Below are 19,939 nucleotides of genomic sequence, written 5' to 3'. Positions count from 1 at the left end.
TGGCACACTTGGTATCGAAAACAGGCCCCTGTGCTTTACTCCGAACCTCACTGACCTGTTTTTATACTTCTGTTTAAACAAAACCACACAGCTAATTCATAGAACAGTGACATTAGAAGGCAAGAGATCTCTTGGGTTGGCCAAAAAGTCCTTTTATTTTTTTCTCTAAAATAAAACACGTTTTTCATTTTCACCAGTAACTTTATTGATTTGGATGTTTTGAGGGTGTTGACTCTCTCCCACTATTGGCTTCTTGTGGGTGGAGGCCAGGGGTGTGGCTAAACATCTTTCAGTGCATAAGGCAGAGAATTATTTGGCCAAAATGTCAGTAGTACCAAGGAACTTTTCTTTGTATTTATTTATTTATTTAATTATTTTTCAAGTACAGTTTTCTGTCTATTACTCCAATCCCATCCCACCCCCCAAGAAACTTTTCTAACCACTTTTGACACATTCGATAAGTCACAGCATCTCCATACAATGCACAAATCTTTTTTTTTGCATTTTAGTTGTGTTTTTTACCTTTCTTGAAATAAAAAGGCATAATGTGCTGAAAGTGTGGTGTGTTTTCTTCCATTTTCCATCTTAAAATGACTGTACAAAAATTCAGCAGTTTCAATAAGGGTTTTTTTTTAAATGCACGCTGATCTGACAGCTGTCATGATGCAAGCTAACACATTGTTTCAAATGAAGTTAAAGACAGCTATACTGAGCATTACCAATGCCATGGTACGGAAAAAAACTAAATGAACTTTTCGGCCAACTCAATCAATTTGTTCTTCATAGAAGGAAGCTGTCACTGTGGCAGGAATAGGTTGGCTTCTAAAATGTGATTTACCCAGGTATTGATTGGGAAGAGGCTGTAAACTGTGTTAGGCCTTGCAGAAAATACAAAAGGTAGGTGATACGCCACATTTATTTGTGGTATTTAGGGAATGAAGTCATTTTAATCAATGCATTTTCAGACTCATAAAAACATTTTTGAGCACCAGAAATTAGTTTTATTTTCATTGTTTTTCAATGCAACCTTCAAATTATAGATTTCTTTGTTTCTTCAAACTCATAGTGCAATAGAGTAGGCTTATCGTTAATGCAATGGAGTGGGCTTAATTGGGCTTACATTAGGGATGACAGCCTTATTGTATTGCTCTGTCACTGTGACACCCTCAAGAATCGTGTCCTAATAGTTCGTGGCTGTAATTGTTCTGCCTGCTTTCCCTGCTGTCAGTGCAGGCTGACCTCACCAGGATAGCGCGCTGCTTCTTCTCACACCCACCTTGCTTTGTTCTGTGCGAGTCTGGGTGACGTTCTGCCTTTTTCATACGGGGCCTCGGAGTCACTTCTTTAAAACTCAGAGACTTTCCTTGGCTTCTGCTTTATTAAGATTTAATTTTTGTAGCGGAAGTTGACCATTGTGATACAAGAGGTTGGTTCTCTAAAACCAGTCCTGTACTGACTGTTGCAGAATCCCCTGAGAAGGTTCCTTAAAAATGCAGATTATTGAGTTTCACGTCCAGTGGTGGTGGGCCGAGACCAGGAATCTGAATGAGAAAGGAAACGGGGGCACTGTCCCTGAGAGAGTCACATGTCTGCCTTGTTTGGGCGCAGTCTCAGTGAAGGCGTTTGTGGTCCAGTTGAGGAGAAAGTGCATGTGAAAGTAATTAGAGTCCTCCTTGGTGGTGCGGTGTGAGTGCCCCGTGGGAGGGCGGGGTTCGAAGGGCAGGCTTTTCACCCCATTTCTTGTGCCCGAACCAGAGGAGAACCAAACGGAAGCTTTGGTGTGATTGTCCCGTGTCACGCTTGTCAGACTTGCACAGGGCAACGTCAGCAGCTCATTGTAACCGTATTTTAAACTTGTGCTCTCGTTCCATTCGGACAGAAATAAAAGGCATAGTAGGGGTCAAAGAATAGTTTCCATACACTAGTTCTAAATTATACTCTTTTATAGTAGCTGGTACATATTTTAATTTTTAAACTTTGAGATAATCTCTTACGTTTCTTAAGAACGTTAGGGAAATGTTTACTTCCTGAAGAAGTAAAGTATGTAAGTGCAAAAAACAATTGCTTGTCTAGTATTCTCCTTCCTTACGTTGACTTAATTGCTTCAGTGTTACGAGAAAGATGAGTTATAAATTGGTCATTTCCTGCGCTCCCACCTCCGTGTCTGCTGTTTCCCCGCCCCTTTCCTGGCTCAGGTGCTGCAGTTCCTCATCTCGCATTCGGACACCACGCAGGCCGTGCTGCGCTGCCAGGACGCCAGTGCCGGCTCTCTGCAGGAGCTGGCCCTGCTCACCGGGGTGATAAGCAAAGCGGCGCTTCCTGGTGAGTCCGGGCTGCTGGGGGGACTTTCAGAGATGCTGCCCTTTACGAACTGACATGCACTTGCCCCTTAGGAACTGACAAGCATACCTGATAGGATGGGGTTTTTGTTACTTGGCAGCTGTATGTGACTTATTTGAAATCGGTGGTAACAGCTCACTAATCAGGTCTAGATTTAGATGCATGCAAGTCTCTGTACTGTTTCCCCAAACCTCCTCTGGGCCGAGTCTGTCTGTTTATGCACATAAAAAATGTAAAGTACTAGAACCGCCTTCCTACCTTTTTAATGTTTTTCTTTTCTTTTTTTAAAAAGATTATATTTATTTATCTTTAGAGGGGAAGGGAAGGAGAGGGAGAGAGAAATATCAATGTATGGTTGCCTCTGCCGAGGACACACAATGTATCGTGTGTCCCCTGCCGGGAACTGGCCTGCAACCCAGGCATGTGCCCTGACTGGGAATCGAGCTGCGATCCTTTGGTTCACAGGCCCCCGCTCAATCCACTGAGCTTCACCAGCCAGGGCTAATGTTTTTCTTTTCTTGATGATAAAATTACATTTGAAAGCATTCCAAATTTTCTAGGTATATTAAGTGAACTGGATGTTGATGTAAACGAAGGATCTCTAATGGAGCTGCAGGGACATATTGGACGATTCCAGGTAACTGAATCTTGTTTCTCTGAAGAGCCGCTGTAAGGCTTTTAATGAACTACCCGCCCGTCCTTCCGGTTCTGCTCCCTGGGTGGGGCCGACCCTCTCAGTGATTCTCAGTGATTCTCACTGATTCTTGGTCATCTCTAAATGACTTGTTTATTATTGCTGCTGCTTGGTTACCCAGTTTCAGGGGTCACCTATTGACTCCCATCAGGGAGGCTGGGGATCTCTTTACGCCTTTTTTCCATCATAAACTATGTACATTTCTTGTACCGCCCCCCCCCCCCCCACTCCATCCACATAATTGTATGACAGTTTTGATTAGGTCAGTGTTTAGTGTTACATTATTGTTACTGTGTAATTGTCAGGGATGATATGTTACTTTTCTGCATGACATTGTTTTCCCTAAGTAAATACTTCTCTTATTTGCTTGATGTTTATGTACGTCTTTTTAATTTACTCATAAACTTTTCTCCAATTGTGTAACCTATCAAAATAGTCAAACATAGTAGATAGCTTATCGATTCGATATTTTATCACAGTCTCTTTCGGGGAGTCTCCTAGCCTGCTTTGATCATTTCCACTTTTTATCAGCTGCAGCGTCATTGTATTTATGTCCTCGAATTTACATTCCATTGGTTTTGGGACAGTAATTTTCTTAACCAATCCTCTCTTCATGAACTGCTTTCCAAGTTTCCAGAAGTAAATGCTGCTGTCAGCATTTTTGTGTATGAGCTCTTAAACTACAGGTTAAGTAACAGCAACAGTATCACTTGGGCCGAGGGTGCACACGCAGTGCCTTTGAGTGATTTGTGTTGTCCTCTCACCAGTGAAACCCAAATATCCTGGGTTGTTTTTTCTTTTTCAGTCTTCTAACTTTTTTCACTGCTAGGGGGACAAGGCTAGTTTTGACACATCACTCGTAAGGGGGCCCGTGGACGCCGTGTAGTGCGTCTGCTTTTACTGTAGGAGCAGCAGGCAGCCAGTTGTAAGTTTTAGAAACAGGTGTAAGTATTTTGACAAAATAAGTTTACATATAGTCTCCTTAATACGTTTTGCCTTATCCAAACTTATTTTTTAGCCATCCGTTTAAATACGGTATTAATATATTTATATATGTATGGAGGTGTGTAATACCAGTTTTTAAAACGCATGTTTTTATTGTCCACATGCTACGTGCAGAACATTATACTAAGCACGTTGCATACAATTCAGTGCCAGGGTGATCCTGGCGACAGTCCTCTAAGTTACGAATTGCTGTTGTCACTCAGAAATGTGACCAGGGGCCTCGGACAAGGCCTGAGGGCGGAATCCGGCCTCCACCTGTTTCTCCCCTTGTTTCTAGCTCCGAGCTCCTTGCCCCTAATTAAGGGTAGTTACAGTCCTAAATTACAGTCAGCCCTGTGGAGGCAACCGCAGGGCTGATGTGGCCCCAGTGAAGATGAGTTTGGCACCCCTGCCCTAGAGGTTGAGGCAGTTAAGTAACTTGTTCTGGGTCACATGGCCCAAGTCACGCACTTGCTGTTGGAGTCCACATCTCTGGTTGCAAACCCGGGTACTAACCACTGGGCACACCGCCGGTTTTGAAAAGCTCGGCCTTTCCTTTCCCTTTGAGACCTTGGGAAACGTTGTATTCAGATGAAATGGGCCAGCACTTCAGGCAGATGGCATTTTATCTGCCAAGAAACATCTGTGTGTTCCCAGCCTCTTTATGAAGTCCCTGAAGTGGCCATGGGAGTGGCAACCATTAAATGTGAGCTTTAGTTGAGAATCATCACGGACGTGCTTATTACAGATCATCGTCTATTTGCCATTTCACTTCGCTTCTCTTTGTTTATTGACTTGTGTTTATTTAATGAGTATCTGCCAAGGAATTATTTGGTGTGATACAGAGAGTTTTTTGGCAAATAGATAGTTGGGATTCACTGCTCTTAAAAATGGTATTCTTGTGATGAGTTGACTGCCAAACATATACATTGGCAAAAAGGTGAATTTTAATAGTGTGAACTTCAGTTGACTCCGATGGCTGTGAGAAATCAGACACTTGAAAGGGTGGTGAGTGGTTCCACTCCCCACTGGGTTTTTCTTTTTTATGTCCCTCTAGAAAGAGAGGTCACTAATCGTAAACATATTTAATTAGATATGAACAAAGTATCTTTTTCTTTTCTAGCGCCAATGCTTAGGACTACTAAGTCGCTTTGGTGGCTCTGACAGACTCCGCCAGTTTAAATTCCAAGATGATAACGTGGAGGGAGACAGAGTGAGCAAGAAAGATGAGATCGAACTGGCTATGCAGCAGGTATGAGAACTGAGAATGGGTACCTGGTCGTTAAGGGTTTTATGGTTTTAGAAATGTTTGATAAAAGCAACGTCTGAGTAATTTTACAAATTGATTTATAACTTTGTTGTAATTTTACACACTGATCATAACTCTGCTCTCCTTCACACCTGGATCCCCACGTGGGGACACTTGGGGGGCTGACCTTCGTGTTAATGCTGCCTCTCCCTCGTAGATCTGCGCCAATGTCATGGAGTACTGCCAGTCGCTCATGCTGCAGAGCTCCCCGGCCTTTCAGCAGGCCGCGTGCCTCTTCACGCCCAGCCTGTCGGAAACCGTGAACAGAGAGGGGCCCCGGCCAGGTGAGCCTCGTGCTTTCTCTCTGTGCTGGGGGATTCCGTGGTCATGCTTATGACAAGCTCTAGTCGGCTCCAGTGAGATGCGTTGTCTTTTCTTTATGAGTAACAATGAGAAACTTAATTAAAACAACTTTAGAAGGAGTGGTGAGGAGGCACTATTGTCAGATCTGTGCATAGACTGGGAAGCTTGAGAGAATAGAGGAATTCTAGATTTTTCTGAGGATCCATCTAGAAGAGTCCTGTGACCAGAGTGTAGTTTTGAATGGTCGTTGAGACCCCAAAGTAAAGATCTCAGGTTGGAGAGTGAGCTTGCTGGGTAAAAATATGAAAATATAACAGCCTCATTCTCTCCAAACACATCACACTGTTTGATAGTATATAATGGGTCCCTGAGACTCTGTTCATCTTTTTTTCCATCTTTTTTTCTCTTTGTTCTTTTCCTTAAATATTTTCAATTCTGTTTTCAAGTTCACTCATTCTTTCCTCAGTCAGCTCCATTGGGCTGGTAAATATACCCAGTGAATTTTTATTTCAGAAATGGTCTTTTTCTGTTCTAGACTTTCCACTTTTTTTTAATATCATATTTTTTTCTGCTGAGATTTTCTATGGTTTTTATTGATTATAAGCATATTTTCTTTTCTCTTGATTAGCTACTTTGAAGCCCTCATTCACTAGTTTCCAACATCTGGTTCATCTGAGATTGGACTTGATTGGTTTTCTTGTCTCGTGAAGATGGCTTCCGTTTTCTTAGTTGTTCGTATGTCGGGTAATTTTGAATTGTGCACTGTGCTCCCCACCCGTGTGTCTTTGCTTCTGTTCCCCCTGGTACCTTCAGGGGGTTGTTTTGTATTGTGTCTAGAATGGTCTGGAATGGCTTTAGTTTGTTCTACTTGGAAGCAGGAGTCCTTAATATCTAATAAGATACCTTAGAGATAACTTTTGTTCAGTGGTTCATTTGGAGAGTAGTCTTACTCAGGTAAAGGTACGTTTCAGAGAAATTGAGGAAGTGGCTATAAAGCTTTGTGGTTGTATTCTGTGGGAAAAAAGGAGTATTGAGTCACTTAGAGATACAAAACAGTGCCTTGAGCAAGTTGATTCTACACTGTCTAGCTTTCTCCTATATTCCAGAAGCTGGCTTCCAGGAAGATCACTAGAATAAGTAGGTGTCCCCGTGGGAAGGGCCCCCCCGGGGAGATTCTGATCCCAGCATGAGGTGGCCCAGTGGCCCAGCAAAGGTGAAAGATCGCCTTCACTCTGGAATGACTGGCGTCCTCCCAGAACCCGTCACTCAGAACAGTGGTTTGCTTATCGCCCTGCAGTGCCCTTTAACCTGGCCCGTCCCTTCGCTGTCTGGCAGTTTGTCCGTGAACATGAATCTGTTTGTTAATCCTCGTAGGTTCTGGAGGAAGACCACTGTCTCTGCCTCAAGGGGGTAGTCCTCCTCCCCCTTAAGTCTAGTAAGAGTTAAGCATATTTTCCTCCGCCAATTCTAGACACACAGGAGTGGGCAGGTGTGTGGCAGGTTGGCGACCACTGAGTTGTAGAGAGGCAGTTTAACCTACTGGTCCAGAACACAGCCTGGTGACGCACTGCCTGGGTTTGCGTCCTGGTTCTACAAGTGATTGATTGTTGCTGTGCCTTCGGAGAGATCACCCTCCTTGTGCCTCAGTTTCTCTGTCTGTGAGATAGCAGTGATAACGAGCTGTGCTCGAATGAATCACTGTAAGGATGAGATGTGTTGCTCCATGTAAGTGCTTTAGGACAGAGCTGGCGCTCCCACTGCCTAAATGTTAGCCGTTATTATTTTCGTTCCTGCTGTTGTTACTGTTATGACATCTGGTACATTTGCTATGACTTGTGATCCAGGGACCCTTTCCTGTGGCACCTCTGCAGCCTAGGCCTCGTGGCCTTTCCCGTGGAATCTGTTTCTGGGCTCAGGTTTCTTATGAGCCGACCCCTTCCGGTGTCTTCGTCTGATGGCCTGTGAACACTAGGGTTTTCTAGTTGGGAGCAGTTAGTGGGGGAGAACTCAAATGCAGCAGTGGTGTCTCGATGTCAGACCATCGTCGCCGTGGCTGTCTTCCTCCCAGGGTAGATAGCACACATGCACTGTCTGGGGACCGGGGTTCATCAGGTCACCAGAAGGCTCTGTACAGACGACCCGTATTGGAAAGACCTGTCACGTTTTCACTGCAGACTGGAGCGGGAAACCTGGCGAGTCAGATGAGTCTGGGATATCCTGGTTGGTGGCCATGGGCACCGACAAGGGGCTGCTCTCTCTCCCCCTTGAGCAAAGTTGAGGGGGGCGGTAGCGGAGGCAGCGAATGCAGACCCCCTTCAGTGTTCATTGCTGTCGGGGCCGTTAAACGAAGGCCGTCTCCAAACCAAACTTGAAGTCACTAAGGAGTTTCAGGAAACCCCTCTGCAGAAGAGCGGTGTGACTGTCCCCTGGCTCGTCCCTCTGCGGACAGCTTCCCTGACATCTCGCTGGCCTTCCTGCCTTCGTCAGAAGGTCATCAAGTAAAAGGCGGACCATTTTGTTTTGCTACCCAAATGCAGTTATTGTGATAAAGGCTCGTTAAAGTTCAGATTCAGTTATAGTTTTGAATAATTTAGCTGGTGTTTTCCTTCTATCTTTGGAAGAGTGACTTTGAACTGGGAATTCAGCAACCCGAAAGATGCAGGCTGGAGACGAATTTCTATAACTAGAGCAGTCGGGGGAGGCAGGAAGTCCTCCTGGGGTCAGGAAACTCCAAACTCGTGTGTATGGCTTGGGGTGTGTGTGTGTGTAAAAGTTTCTAACTAACATAGGGTTCTGAAGGACGTCCTCACCCAATAAAGGGTGAGCTCCCTCTGTGTCTGTGAGTCAGATGTCCTCGTTTGCTCAAGGTCTTCAGCCCTCTGTCTGTCCCTGGCACATACACGCAGTGGCTCCTGGCCACTCCTTTGAGCTGCCGGTGGTATTTGAGGGTCGTCTTGGGTTGGTGTTAATGATTGTTTGCATGCCCTTAAGTTCCTGGGCATCCCTTGCTTTAAAACGGGTCACTTGAAGTTCGTATAAAATGCTTAGGAGTGGAACATTGTTTTTTATCATCAACTCTGTCAGATACCCAAGCTCCAGTGGTTCCATACTGGCGGCTGCCTGGCTTGGGCATCATTGTCTACCTGCTGAAACAGAGCGCTAACGATTTCTTCAGCTATTACGACAGTCACCGACGGAGTGTCAACAAGCTGCAGAACGTCGAGCAGCTTCCGCCAGACGAGATAAAAGAGGTACGACTCTTACAACGAGCTGTGGAGCCTGTGACTTCACTCATAGGGGCCTGGTTACTGGTGTCACACTTGTAGGTGAGGATGACTGATGTGTGCGGTAAGACAGAAGGGATTAAAATGATTCCTCCGTGAGTCCCTCACCTTAGCACCACGCCTCGTAGCATAGAAGCTCTTGAGTGAAAGGCAGTGGAGTTGCACGTGTTCAAGAAAACCACCTGCCGGTCAGTAGAATGGCAGCTGGCCTTTGAATAGGGGGTTTGGTATTTATATTCTAAAACCTGTACTGAGAAACTTAGGCTTCTGTTGTAAGTGCTCATTCAGCAGGTGTGATTCCTTAGGTAAGAGGTCTCAGCAGACGGTGGGGTGATGTATCAGACGTGACTGCCGGCTCTCAGGGACCCAGAGTCATTCCCTGGCATTCATTGTGGCTACAGACGCTGTGTTGCCAGGCTTTCTCCCTACGTAGCCCGCCATCCTTCCCACTTGGCACAGCTGAACTGTGAGGCATCTCTTGGCCAGTGAGGAAGCATCCTGGTGTCTTGCCATTCCCGGAAAACTGTGTCACCCTTCAGAGCAGTCAAAGCCCACTCCCTCTCGCCGCTCTTCTGATAATTAAGGGAACATGTATTGAGTGCTTACGATGTGCCGGGCCGCGAGCTACAAGTTCTGCCTGAATCCCCCGGGTGGATGATGTCGCCCTTCTCGTTTCTCAGATGAGGAAACTGAGGCACTGGAAGTTTGACAACCCAAAGCCACACAGGGGTCACTGAGTGTGTTCAGGTGGTTGCTGAGATTGTGTGGTTTACACCTGGCAGCCCTTACCCTCGTGTGTAGCTTCTGGGCGATGCTGGTACTGGCCAGGGGAACTGGAGCTTCCCAGTCAAGTCCATGACTTTCCACCAGCCCCCGCCAGTTCGCCCTCTGCCAGACCAGGGGGTGTGGGAGTTTTACCTGAACTGTCTGCCTCTAGGTCTGCCGGGCAGAGAGGTGACGGGAGGTCCTGGTGGGGGGGTGTATCTCATGCTCCAGAAGTCTGCACTGTCCTCCGAAGGTGCTTACAGCTGTTTCCGAAATCTGCGTGGCACTGTTACACCTGCTGCTGGGGAACCTGGGGAACCTGCGTTTCGCCTTAATTTGCCAGGAAATTCAGGGTTGGTCGGCCCATCAGCAGGCTGGAAATGTCTGTTTCAGGGGCAGGACTTCTTCAAAAAGCAACAGATGAATATTCATTTGTAATTCAGCTGCTTCTTTGGCTCTTGTTTGTTTGTTTGTTTTTTAGTTACTGGCTTCCTAGCTAGATAATAACTCTTGTCTGCCAGGATGTCAAACTTATTTGAATATTTTGCACAATGCTTATCACAAATGACCAGAAATTTTTGTTAACAGTTGGTGTCATTTTTCATACTGTATTTATTTTTTTCCCTTAGTTGTGTCAGTCTGTGATGCCCGCTGGTGTTGATAAAATCTCCACGGCCCAGAAGTATGTTCTCGCGAGACGGCGTTTGGTGAAGCTGATCAACAATCGAGCCAAACTGCTCTCCCTTTGTTCTTGTATCCTTAGTGAGATCACAGTGGGGCTGGGTGGTAGCCTCTGGGAGCGTCTGCAAGTGCGGGGACTGTTTGCTTATTCCCACGTGATTAGGGCATCGAAACCATGTGGAATACGACGTGATCACTGCCCGTTTTTTTCTAGTGCATGCCTGGTGTATTTCCAAATCAAAAACCGCCTTATCTTTGGAGTGGCTAGTACTCTTCTTGATGTATACAGACACTTTCTGTCAGGACACGACAGTGACCCTGGAGACTGCCAGCACGGTGCCTTGCGGTTCCCCCCTCCTTGTCAGCGCGCTTCACTGCTTTCTGGGGACACATGCTCCGTGGAGCCTCACCCCTGTCCAGTGTGTTGAGGTTGTTTTCCTTTATCCGAGCTCTCCTCTGCAGTTATCATCGAGACCTGCCTGTTTATTCTCTGGCGCCATCTGGAGTACTATCTGCTACATTGCACACCCACGGACTCTCAAGATTCCTTGTTTGCCTCCCGGACCCTGTTTAAAAGCAGAAGGCTACAAGGTAAACTCTGTTCTGCAAATGAATGAAACGTAAATGCCTTTGGGTTTTAGTGCCTTGAAAAACAGTTACATTTTTACTTATTTTTTATGTGTCCCAGTTATTGAGTGGATTGGATAATCAAGGACTACTTAGTAATTAGACATAGCTTTATTTTGTATTTGCCCTCTGTCCATGGGAAATTGTGCAGAACTCAGAAGCATCTCAGAGGCTGCTCCTCAGCTCATCTCAGTTAAGGGGTGACCCAGCTGCAGAGTCCCCTGGTCACAATAGCTGGTCCAAAGAATGGAAGTGGGTCAGCCGAGGCCAGGGCTCTCGCTGCGGGAGTGAGGCTCTGTAACTGGTGAGCATGTGCTGGGTCCCCCAGGGAATGCACAGAGGCCGAGCGGGAGAACCCTGGCCCAGATCCGTGGCGTGCTTCCCAGGGGCCGCCCTTTCCCCAGAGGACAAGTAGCATTCTCAGCCTTGGCCTGTGTGCTCCGTGGCCCTGCAGCTCGCTGTCCTCAGGCTCCTCCCCGGTGCCGTATATTTACGCCCACAAAGACGCTTTGACTGTGTCTTCTGTCTCTAGATTCCTTCGCTTCAGAAGCCAATGTGGATTTTAGGAGCGGACTGACTGTAGTGAGCCAACATGACATAGACCAGGTAAGGTTTATTCTCATCCTCCTTTATTTCTGAAAGGAAAAAGGAGGATGTCTCGTATGTTAGTCAGATGGTCATTTTCAGGCTGTAGGCAAAGACCTGATTGGAATTCTGGCCTGGCCACCCAGCAGCTGTGTGACTTGGGACAACTCACTTCACTTCTTACTTAGCCTGCAATTCCTTGTCACAAAGACTCATTACTGGGTTGGTCAGCGTTAGCCAAGGTTTCATGTGTGACGCCCCCAGCTAGTGCCCAGGGCCGAGTAAGAGCTCAGTAACCAGTGGGCCTTGTGATTTGGAAACTGCTAGTTTTTTTTAAATTAACTTTGTAGAATTTTAAGGCACAAAGCATCGCTTAATACTTAATTTTTCAGAAAATAATTTAATGAAGACATTGTGAGTAGCCATTACACATTTCACTGTAGTAGACGATAGTGTTATATAGTCATGTGTTGCTTAAGGATGGGAGATGTTTTTAAAAATGCGGTGGTAAGCGATTTTGTGCTGTGCAGACTCCATAGCGTGCACTCACACCAAGCTAGACGGGAGAGCCTGTGACATGCCTGGGACCTGTGGCGCAGCCGGTGGCCGCTGGGCTGCAGACCGGTTCAGACGGCCTGCTCCCGTGCTGAGTGCTGGAGGCAGTTGCAACCCAATGGCACCTGTGTGTCTAAACATACCTAAATACAGGAAAGGTGCAGTAAAAGGCATTGCTGTGTGCTGCCGTAGACTTCATGAACACTGTCCACTTAGGTTGCACTGAGTGTGTTCATCTTCTCTCCAACAATAAATTAACCCTAAGGAAACAAAAAAATAATCTTAGCTTATTATAACTCTTTTACTTTATAAAGTTAATTTTTTTAAAACTGACGCCTTTGTGGTAACACAAAGCTTAAAATACAAACCCATTGTACAGCTGTACAAAAATATTTTTATAACCTTATTCTGTAAGCTTAGTTGCTTCCTATTATTTATTTACTTATATTTACTTTGAAACTTTTCATTAAAGACTAAGACGCAAACACACACACTGGCTTAGGCCCACACAGGCTCGGGTCATCCTGTCGCTGTCTTCCACTGCCACACCTTGTCCCTCTGCAAGGCCTTTGGGGGCAGTGACACCCATGGCGCTGTTGTCCCCAGTGATGACAGTCCTTCTGGACCACCCCCCACCCCCTGAAGGGCCTGTGGCTCTTCCTGCAGAGGTGGTGGTCTCTTCAGAACCACCTCCACGCAGTTTCTGTTTTGTTCGTTTGTGTCCTCATAGAGTTGCTCGTAAGCAGACAGCGAGCGCACCAGGAGCGCTCCTCTCTAGTGACAGTGGCAGCGAGGTCACGAGGTGGTAGGGATTTCCCCGCTCGGTCATTGTTGCAGGACCACTGTGGCATGGGCAGTCCAGTGCTGACCAAAACCTCCTTACGGGACATGTGACCATGTACGAGTAGCACTGTGTGCTTAGTAGCCCCTTGTTGGTCGTGTTGGGATCGAATGAAGAGCATTCTGAAAACAGTTAAAATGACAACCTCGTAGGAAACAAATGCAAAGCCTTAGGAACACAGCTGTTACCAGGTATGTGCGTGTGGTATTCGGAGCTAGATCTACTCCTAGGCCACTGAAAGAAATGTCCTTGGCCACGATGTGATAAAGACTCAGCTTTTCTTAAAGCTGAAGATTGGGTTCTTACCCAGAAAGAAAGGCACAGTCACAGCACTTTTCAGACCCAAGTTCACAAGACTTTGTGGACACTACGCTGTCATCCCAGCCCTGGCTACATTTGCCTCTGAGTGACTGTGTAGCAGGAATTTGTTTTTTAACGTGGTTTGTTTAGGGAAGCTAATGTTAAGTGAGGCCATCTGCAGAATTAGCTAAAGAATATATCTTCCAGAAGCTGTTTCATAAATACATGTTGAATTAGTGACTGTTGCATTAGGCTGGTCTGTTACAGAGTTAGAAAAATGCAGCGCTGGTAAATAGCCTTCTCTGTGCTTTACTTTTTATGCAGAATTGAAGGCAGGTAGATTCACAGAATTTTGTACTGGGTTTTAGCTTTTCAGTGTAATACCAAAAAGATCCACCTGAAACTGTGTGGGCGTTCTGAAATACAGCTAAGGTCCAGAGTGTGTACCAGATTGTCTTCCCCCACTTACACTGTTTTTTAAAGTAAAAGCATGTACGTTTGCGGTTTTTTAAAATTGCAGTGTGAAGTTAAAGGTACAGGTTCTTTGCAATGTATCCTTTGTTTGTTTCTCCAAAAGCATCCACTCTTAGTAACTTTTTAAAATTTTTAAGAAATTGATTGGTTTTAGTGAGAGGGGAAAGAGAGACACTGATTTTTTTTTTGAGTAGCATTGATTGGTTGTTCCAAATATTTATGCATTCATTGGTTGATCCAGCCCACAGCCTTGGTATATTGGGACGACGCCCTAACCAACTGAGCTACCCAGCCAGGGCCTCAGTAACTCTCTGCGGCCCTTCAGGAAATGTTTTTGCACACATGTCCATAGTAGCATCAGTATTTAAAGCAGGCTTTAAATTTTACACATTCATATAGGAAAAGAAAGGGGGGGGGAAACAGTATGAGTAAATTCTAGGGTGGAAAATGTGATTCTTTTTCAATTTGGGACATGGGAAAGGAGCAGCGTTATAAAGACCCCGAGGTATTTTAAGTTGGAAGACACAGAATAGAATAAACACTTGAGACTGCAGTGTTAACAGTGAGACTTCATCTATGTTTCCTGTAGCTTCAGGCTGACGCCGTCAACGCCTTTGGAGAATCACTACAAAAGAAACTCCTGGACATCGAAGGACTGTATTCAAAAGTTCGTTCTCGCTATAGTTTCATACAAGCCCTTGTCAGGCGTATTCGAGGCCTGCTGAGGCTATCACGGAACTGAGAGCTCGCGTTCCTTACACTCTTCTGGGAAAAAGATGAACTGGGGGAGACTGTCTTCTTTGTATACATTAGTTTGTCTCTAAATTATGACCAAAAATATTTTGCTATTTCTTTCTTTATATATGGACATTTTTTCTGTAAACTTCCTTGCCCGGTTTTATCCTCACGAGTAAAAATAAACACTTTAAAAAACAAAACAAAACAAAAGTGTAGTTAGTCTTTTTGAAATCTTACCTGAAAAGTGATCAACATTATTAGGAATCTATTGTATCAATATAAACTTTATGCAGTGGTGGTTTTCCCAGGGGATATAGTTCCAAGTGCTAAATTAAAGGCATAGTGTGAAAATTCTCACTTTTTCTCTCTTTGTACCTACATTACACTTCTGTGGTATTTAGGGTTACTTGGTGGGGCACGGTAGGTGATAAACTATAGCCGTGCTCTTTAATAGGATAGTGTACTTAGTACTGTGAATAATGTATCACAGAAATGACTCAGAAAGTCAAGCCATCTCTTCCCTAATTTTTTTTTGCTCTTCTGCTTTTAAATGACAATATACTAATTTTCTTTTGTTCCTTAGAAATGACTGTGAAATTTCTGTAATTAATTATCTGCCTATATTTCTTCTTTTTTTTAAAATTTTTATTTATTTATTTTTAGAGGGGAAGGGAAGGAGAGAGGGAGAGAAATATCAGTGTATGGTTGCCTCTGCCGGGGACACACAATGTACCGTGTGTCCCCTGCCCGGAACTGGCCTGCAACCCAGGCATGTGCCCTGACTGGGAATCGAACCGTGATCCTCTGGTTCGCAGGCCCGCGCTCAATCCACTGAGCCACACCAGCCGGGGCTTATCTGCCTATATTTCTGATATAATTAGTATATAATTGCCCTACAATTAGGGCAAAAGAATTTATATAATCACCTATTTCTTTTGTTTGTTTGCAGGTTTCCTATACACATCTCACCTGGCTTCCCAGTTCACATTTCACACGTTACTTCAGCTCTTTCATATGTGCGCGCATCGGTCTTCTTAACTGTTTCAAAGTCATGTGCGCATCGTGGCACTTTTTCCGTAGTATTTCAGCAAGTAATAGCAGGGCTATTTCCTCCCTGGTCACAGTATCATCAGCACACGTAGGACATTTCACAGCGAAATGCTCTGATACTTAGTTTAAATATCCTCAGTTGCCACCAGAATACTTCTTAAACATTTGTGTTTTACCCAGGATTTACTACATTCTACGGGTTTGGACAAATGAATAATATGAATAATGAGCTATATCCCTCATCAAAATATACAGAGTATTTCCATTGCCTTTCAAATTCTCTGCACTCTGCCTATTCGTGTATCCATACCCTGCCCCTGGCAACCAATGATTTTTTTTTATTGTCTCCATTGATTGGTCTCATCCTGAATTTCATATAGTTGGAATCATACAGTAGGTGGCGTTTTTAGACCAGCTTCTTTCACTTAGTCATATGCATTTAAGCTTCCTCCTTGCCTCTTCACAGCATAATAGCTCTTTTCTTCCTGTTTTAGTGCTGAATGTGGTCTGGACGTACCATAGTTTATCTGGGTGTTCACCTACGGAGGACATCTTGCTTGTTTCCAAGTTGGGGCCGTTAGGAACGGAGCTGCCGTAAAGGTCTCTGTGTAGGTTCCTATGTGAACGTGAGTTTTCCTCTCCTTTGGGTGGATACCAAGGAGCGCTACTGCTGGACCGTATGTACGGGTCTGTTTAGTTTTGTGAGAAACCACCGAACTGTCTTCCAAAGCAGCTGCACCATTCGAGTCCCACCAACGTGTGCGAGAGAACCTGTTGCTCTGCATTCTCACCAGCATTTGGTGTCAGTTTTCGGGATTTTGGCCGATCTACTAGGTGTGAAGTGGTATCTCATTTTAATTTGCATACCCCTGACGACATGTCACGGGGAGCATATTTTCATGTTTCTTTGCTGTATGTTTGTTTATATCGGATGGGGTTTCCGTATTGGTCTTTGGCCCATTTTTTAGTATCAGCTTGTTTTATTGTTGGGTGTCTTTGTGCATTTTGATAATGCACAGTCCTTTTATCAGATGCACTTTTTGCAAGTATTTTCTCTTTTATAAGTCTATTGTCTTTTGCAGAACAGAAGGTTTTAATTTTTTTAAATTTTTATTTAACTCTTGTTCAAGTAGTTTTCTTTCTTGTATTCCCAGCTCTGCCCCCCCACCCCAGTGCTCCCCACCTCCCTCCCATCTCTGCCCCCTACCTTAGTTATTGTCCATGTGTCCTTTATACTTGTTCATGTGAGTCCTTCCCCTTTTCCCCTGTGATTCTCTCCCCTCTCCCGTCTGGACCCTGTCAGTACGTTCTGTATTTCAGTGTCTTTGGTTACATTTTGCTTGCTTGTTTGTTTTGTTGTTTAGATTCCTGTTAAGGGGGAGATCATATGGTATTTGTCTTTCACCGCCTGGCTTATTTCGCTCAGCATAATGCTTTCCAGTTCCATCCATGATGTTGCAAAGGGTAGTAGTTCCTTCTTCCTTTCTGCAGCATAGAATTCCATTGTGTAAATGTACCATAGTTTTTTGATCCAGTCATTTACCGATGGGCATCTAGGCTGCTTCCAACTCTTGGCTATCGTAAATTGTGCTGCTATGAACATCGGGGTGCATAGGTTCTTTTGGATTGGTGTTTCAGGGTTCTTAGGATATACTCCCAAGAGTGGAATTGCTGGGTCAAAAGGCACGTTCATTTTTAGTTTTCTTAGAAAATTCCATACTGTTTTCCATAGTGGTTGTACCAGTCTGCAATCCCACCAACAGTGAACTAGGGTCCCCTTTTCCCCACAACCTCTCCAGCACTTGTTGTTTGTTTCTTTGTTTATGATAGCCATTCTGACTGGTGTTAAGTGGTATCTCATTGTGGTTTTAATTTGCATCTCTCTGATAGCTAGCGATATCGAGCATCTTTTCATGTGTCTCTGGATCCTCTGTATGTCCTCCTTGGAGAAATGTCTTTTCAAGTCCTTTGCCCATTTTTTAATTGGGTTGCTCGTCTTCTCTGAGTGGAGTCGTGTGAGTTCTTTGTATATTTTGGAGATTAAACCTTTGTCTGAGGTTATAATTGGCAAATATGTTTTCCTGTACAGTTGCTTCTCTTTTTACCTGGATACTGTTTTCCTTGGCCATGCAGAAGCTTTTAAGTTTGATGAGATCCCATTTGTTTATTCTTTCTGTTATGTCCCTTGTTCTAGGGGATGTATCAGTAAAAATATTGCTGCATAGAATATCTGAGATTTTCCTGCCAATGCTCTCCTCCAGGGCTTTAATGGTTTCCAGAAGGTTTTAATTTTAATGAAGTACCAGGCATGCGCCCTAGACTGGGAATGGAACGGGCGACCCTTTGCTTCATAGGCCGACACTCAGTCCACTGAGCCGCACTGGCCAGGGCCCTATGATTCATTTCAAGTTAATTTTTGTGAAGGATGTAAGGTGTGTGTCTAGCTTTTTTTTTTTTTAAGATTTTGTTTGTTTTTAGGGAGGGGAAGGGAAGGAGAAAGAGAGTGAGGGAAACATCAATGTATGGCCACCTCTCATGTGCCCCTCACTGGGGACCTGGCCTGCAACCCAGACATGTGCCCTGACTGGGAATCGAACCAGTGATCCCCTGATTTGCAGGCTGGCACTCAACCACTGAGCTACACCAGCCAGGGCTAGCCTTTTTTTTCCTTGTGGCTGTCCAGTTGTTCCAGCACCATTTTCTTGAAGAGCCTTAGCTTTGCTTCGTTGTGCTGCCTTTGTTCTTTTGTGAAGGATCAGTGGGCTGTGTTTATGAGAGTCTATTTCTGGGCTCTCTGGTCTGTTCCACTCACCTATTTGTATGTTTTTGAGTGTAAACAGTTTCATGCAATTGCTGAGACAGAGGGTATGCTAATTTAAATTTATGATAGTTTTGGCTAAGTTGCCCTCCAAGGAAGTTTTAACAGTCTGTATCCTTATCAGAATTGTATAGCTATGCTTGGTCCTCCATTCTTTTAAAGACAGTGTGTTATCAAACCTTTTGATTTTTGCCAATCTGGAGAAAAATGGTAGTAATTATGGTTCTTTGAGTGTGAACACCCCTGAGTGTCTTTCCACATCTTTGAGCTAATTTCTGTGTCCTTTTCTATGGGCTGTTCACACCCTTTGACCACTTTTTATTGGATTTTGGCCTATTGATTTGTAGGCGCTCTTTGTCCATTGTTTTACAGTGATGTTTTTTGTTTTCTTTCTTTGCCATACAGAAAAGTTTTATTTTTATGTCATTGCTTTTACTTTTTCTTTTATGACTTCTACATTTTGTGTCATGCTGGTCATGTGAAAAATCTTCCAATTTGGAGCTTATAAAATAATTTCTTCCTTTTTCTCTAGGAATATTAATATTTTTGTTTTGTTTAATCTGTTATTGATCTGTAACTTTTTATTTGTAAAGTGTGATATCAGAACCCAAATTATTGCCCTGGCTGGTGTAGCTCAGTGAATTGAGCGTGGGCCTGCAAACCAGAGGATCGCGGTTCGATTCCCAGTCAGGGCACATGCCTGGGTTGTAGTCCAGTTCCCTGCAGGCCAACTCCCAGCAGGGCACAAAAGGCAACCATACATTGATGTTTCTCTCCCTCTCTCCTTCCCCTCTAAAGATAAATAAATAAATAAAATCTTTAAGAAAAAACCCCCAAATTATTGATTTTTCCAGGTGGAAAAAATACCAATGAACCAAGTTAGGTCAATATCATTTGCTGAATGACCCATCTTTTCTCTATTTGATGTTCAGAATCACTGGTATGGAACTGAAACAGGCAGACTGATTAAGAATTAGAATTTTTAAAAGGCTGGTATTATAGAAGAACGATGAATAAGAGAACTGAGGCTAATACACCTTGACTGAAGTTCCAGTCACTTGGGGTGTAGATCATACAGAGAGGAGTACAGCCAGAAGAGAACTCATTACTGACCATATGAAACATGAGAAACTGCAGATCTGGCTAAGGTCAAAATTGGTAGTAGGATTGGAGGTACAATTTGAGAATTAATACTACGCAGCTGGAGGAGGTCCAGGAGAGGAAAAAGAGCGTCGGAAATATGGCAGTGGATTGCCGATGTGGTGTGAGGATGAAGCTATTAGGAGTTAGGATTCTGGAAAATACAAGTGTACGTGGCCTTTGAAGTCATCTGTGAGTATGACAGCTGGGGGCTGAAAAGAGGGCTGTTAGATGCCAACGCCTTCAGCGAATGAGAGGGCTGCCTAGGAAGTCAGTAGATTAAGGCATCATGAAAGAGTAAAGGGAGAACGTGAATCTTAAAGGAGTTTTTTTTATTTTTTTATTTAAGAGAGAGGAAGGGAGAGAAACATCGATGGGCCACCTCCTGGATGCATTCCAACCGGGGACCAAACCTGCAAGCCACAGGCATGTGCCCTGACCAGAACTGAAT

The 19,939-nt window shown here is 44.4% G+C and overlaps 1 protein-coding gene across 1 annotated transcript in view; it reads left to right on the top strand.

The window, feature by feature from the left end:
* Positions 1 to 14,502, top strand: part of NUP205 (nucleoporin 205) — a 72,828-nt gene extending 58,326 nt beyond the window's left edge. The window contains exons 35-43 of the mRNA XM_037049137.1: positions 2,196 to 2,322; positions 2,901 to 2,977; positions 5,142 to 5,270; positions 5,485 to 5,611; positions 8,715 to 8,881; positions 10,309 to 10,432; positions 10,823 to 10,951; positions 11,520 to 11,593; positions 14,332 to 14,502. Of these exons, the coding sequence (XP_036905032.1) occupies positions 2,196 to 2,322; positions 2,901 to 2,977; positions 5,142 to 5,270; positions 5,485 to 5,611; positions 8,715 to 8,881; positions 10,309 to 10,432; positions 10,823 to 10,951; positions 11,520 to 11,593; positions 14,332 to 14,484 (1,107 nt within the window). The 3' untranslated portion in view covers positions 14,485 to 14,502. The remainder of the gene's footprint in view (positions 1 to 2,195; positions 2,323 to 2,900; positions 2,978 to 5,141; positions 5,271 to 5,484; positions 5,612 to 8,714; positions 8,882 to 10,308; positions 10,433 to 10,822; positions 10,952 to 11,519; positions 11,594 to 14,331) is intronic.
* Positions 14,503 to 19,939: the final 5,437 nt, after the last annotated feature.

This window comes from Sturnira hondurensis, unplaced genomic scaffold, assembly GCF_014824575.4.
Source record: "Sturnira hondurensis isolate 20B ecotype Veracruz unplaced genomic scaffold, ASM1482457v3 Scaffold0006437, whole genome shotgun sequence".
Taxonomy (NCBI): Eukaryota; Metazoa; Chordata; class Mammalia; order Chiroptera; family Phyllostomidae; genus Sturnira; species Sturnira hondurensis.
Note: the sequence above shows the minus strand (reverse complement) of the source record. Positions and strands in the feature narration are given on the sequence as shown.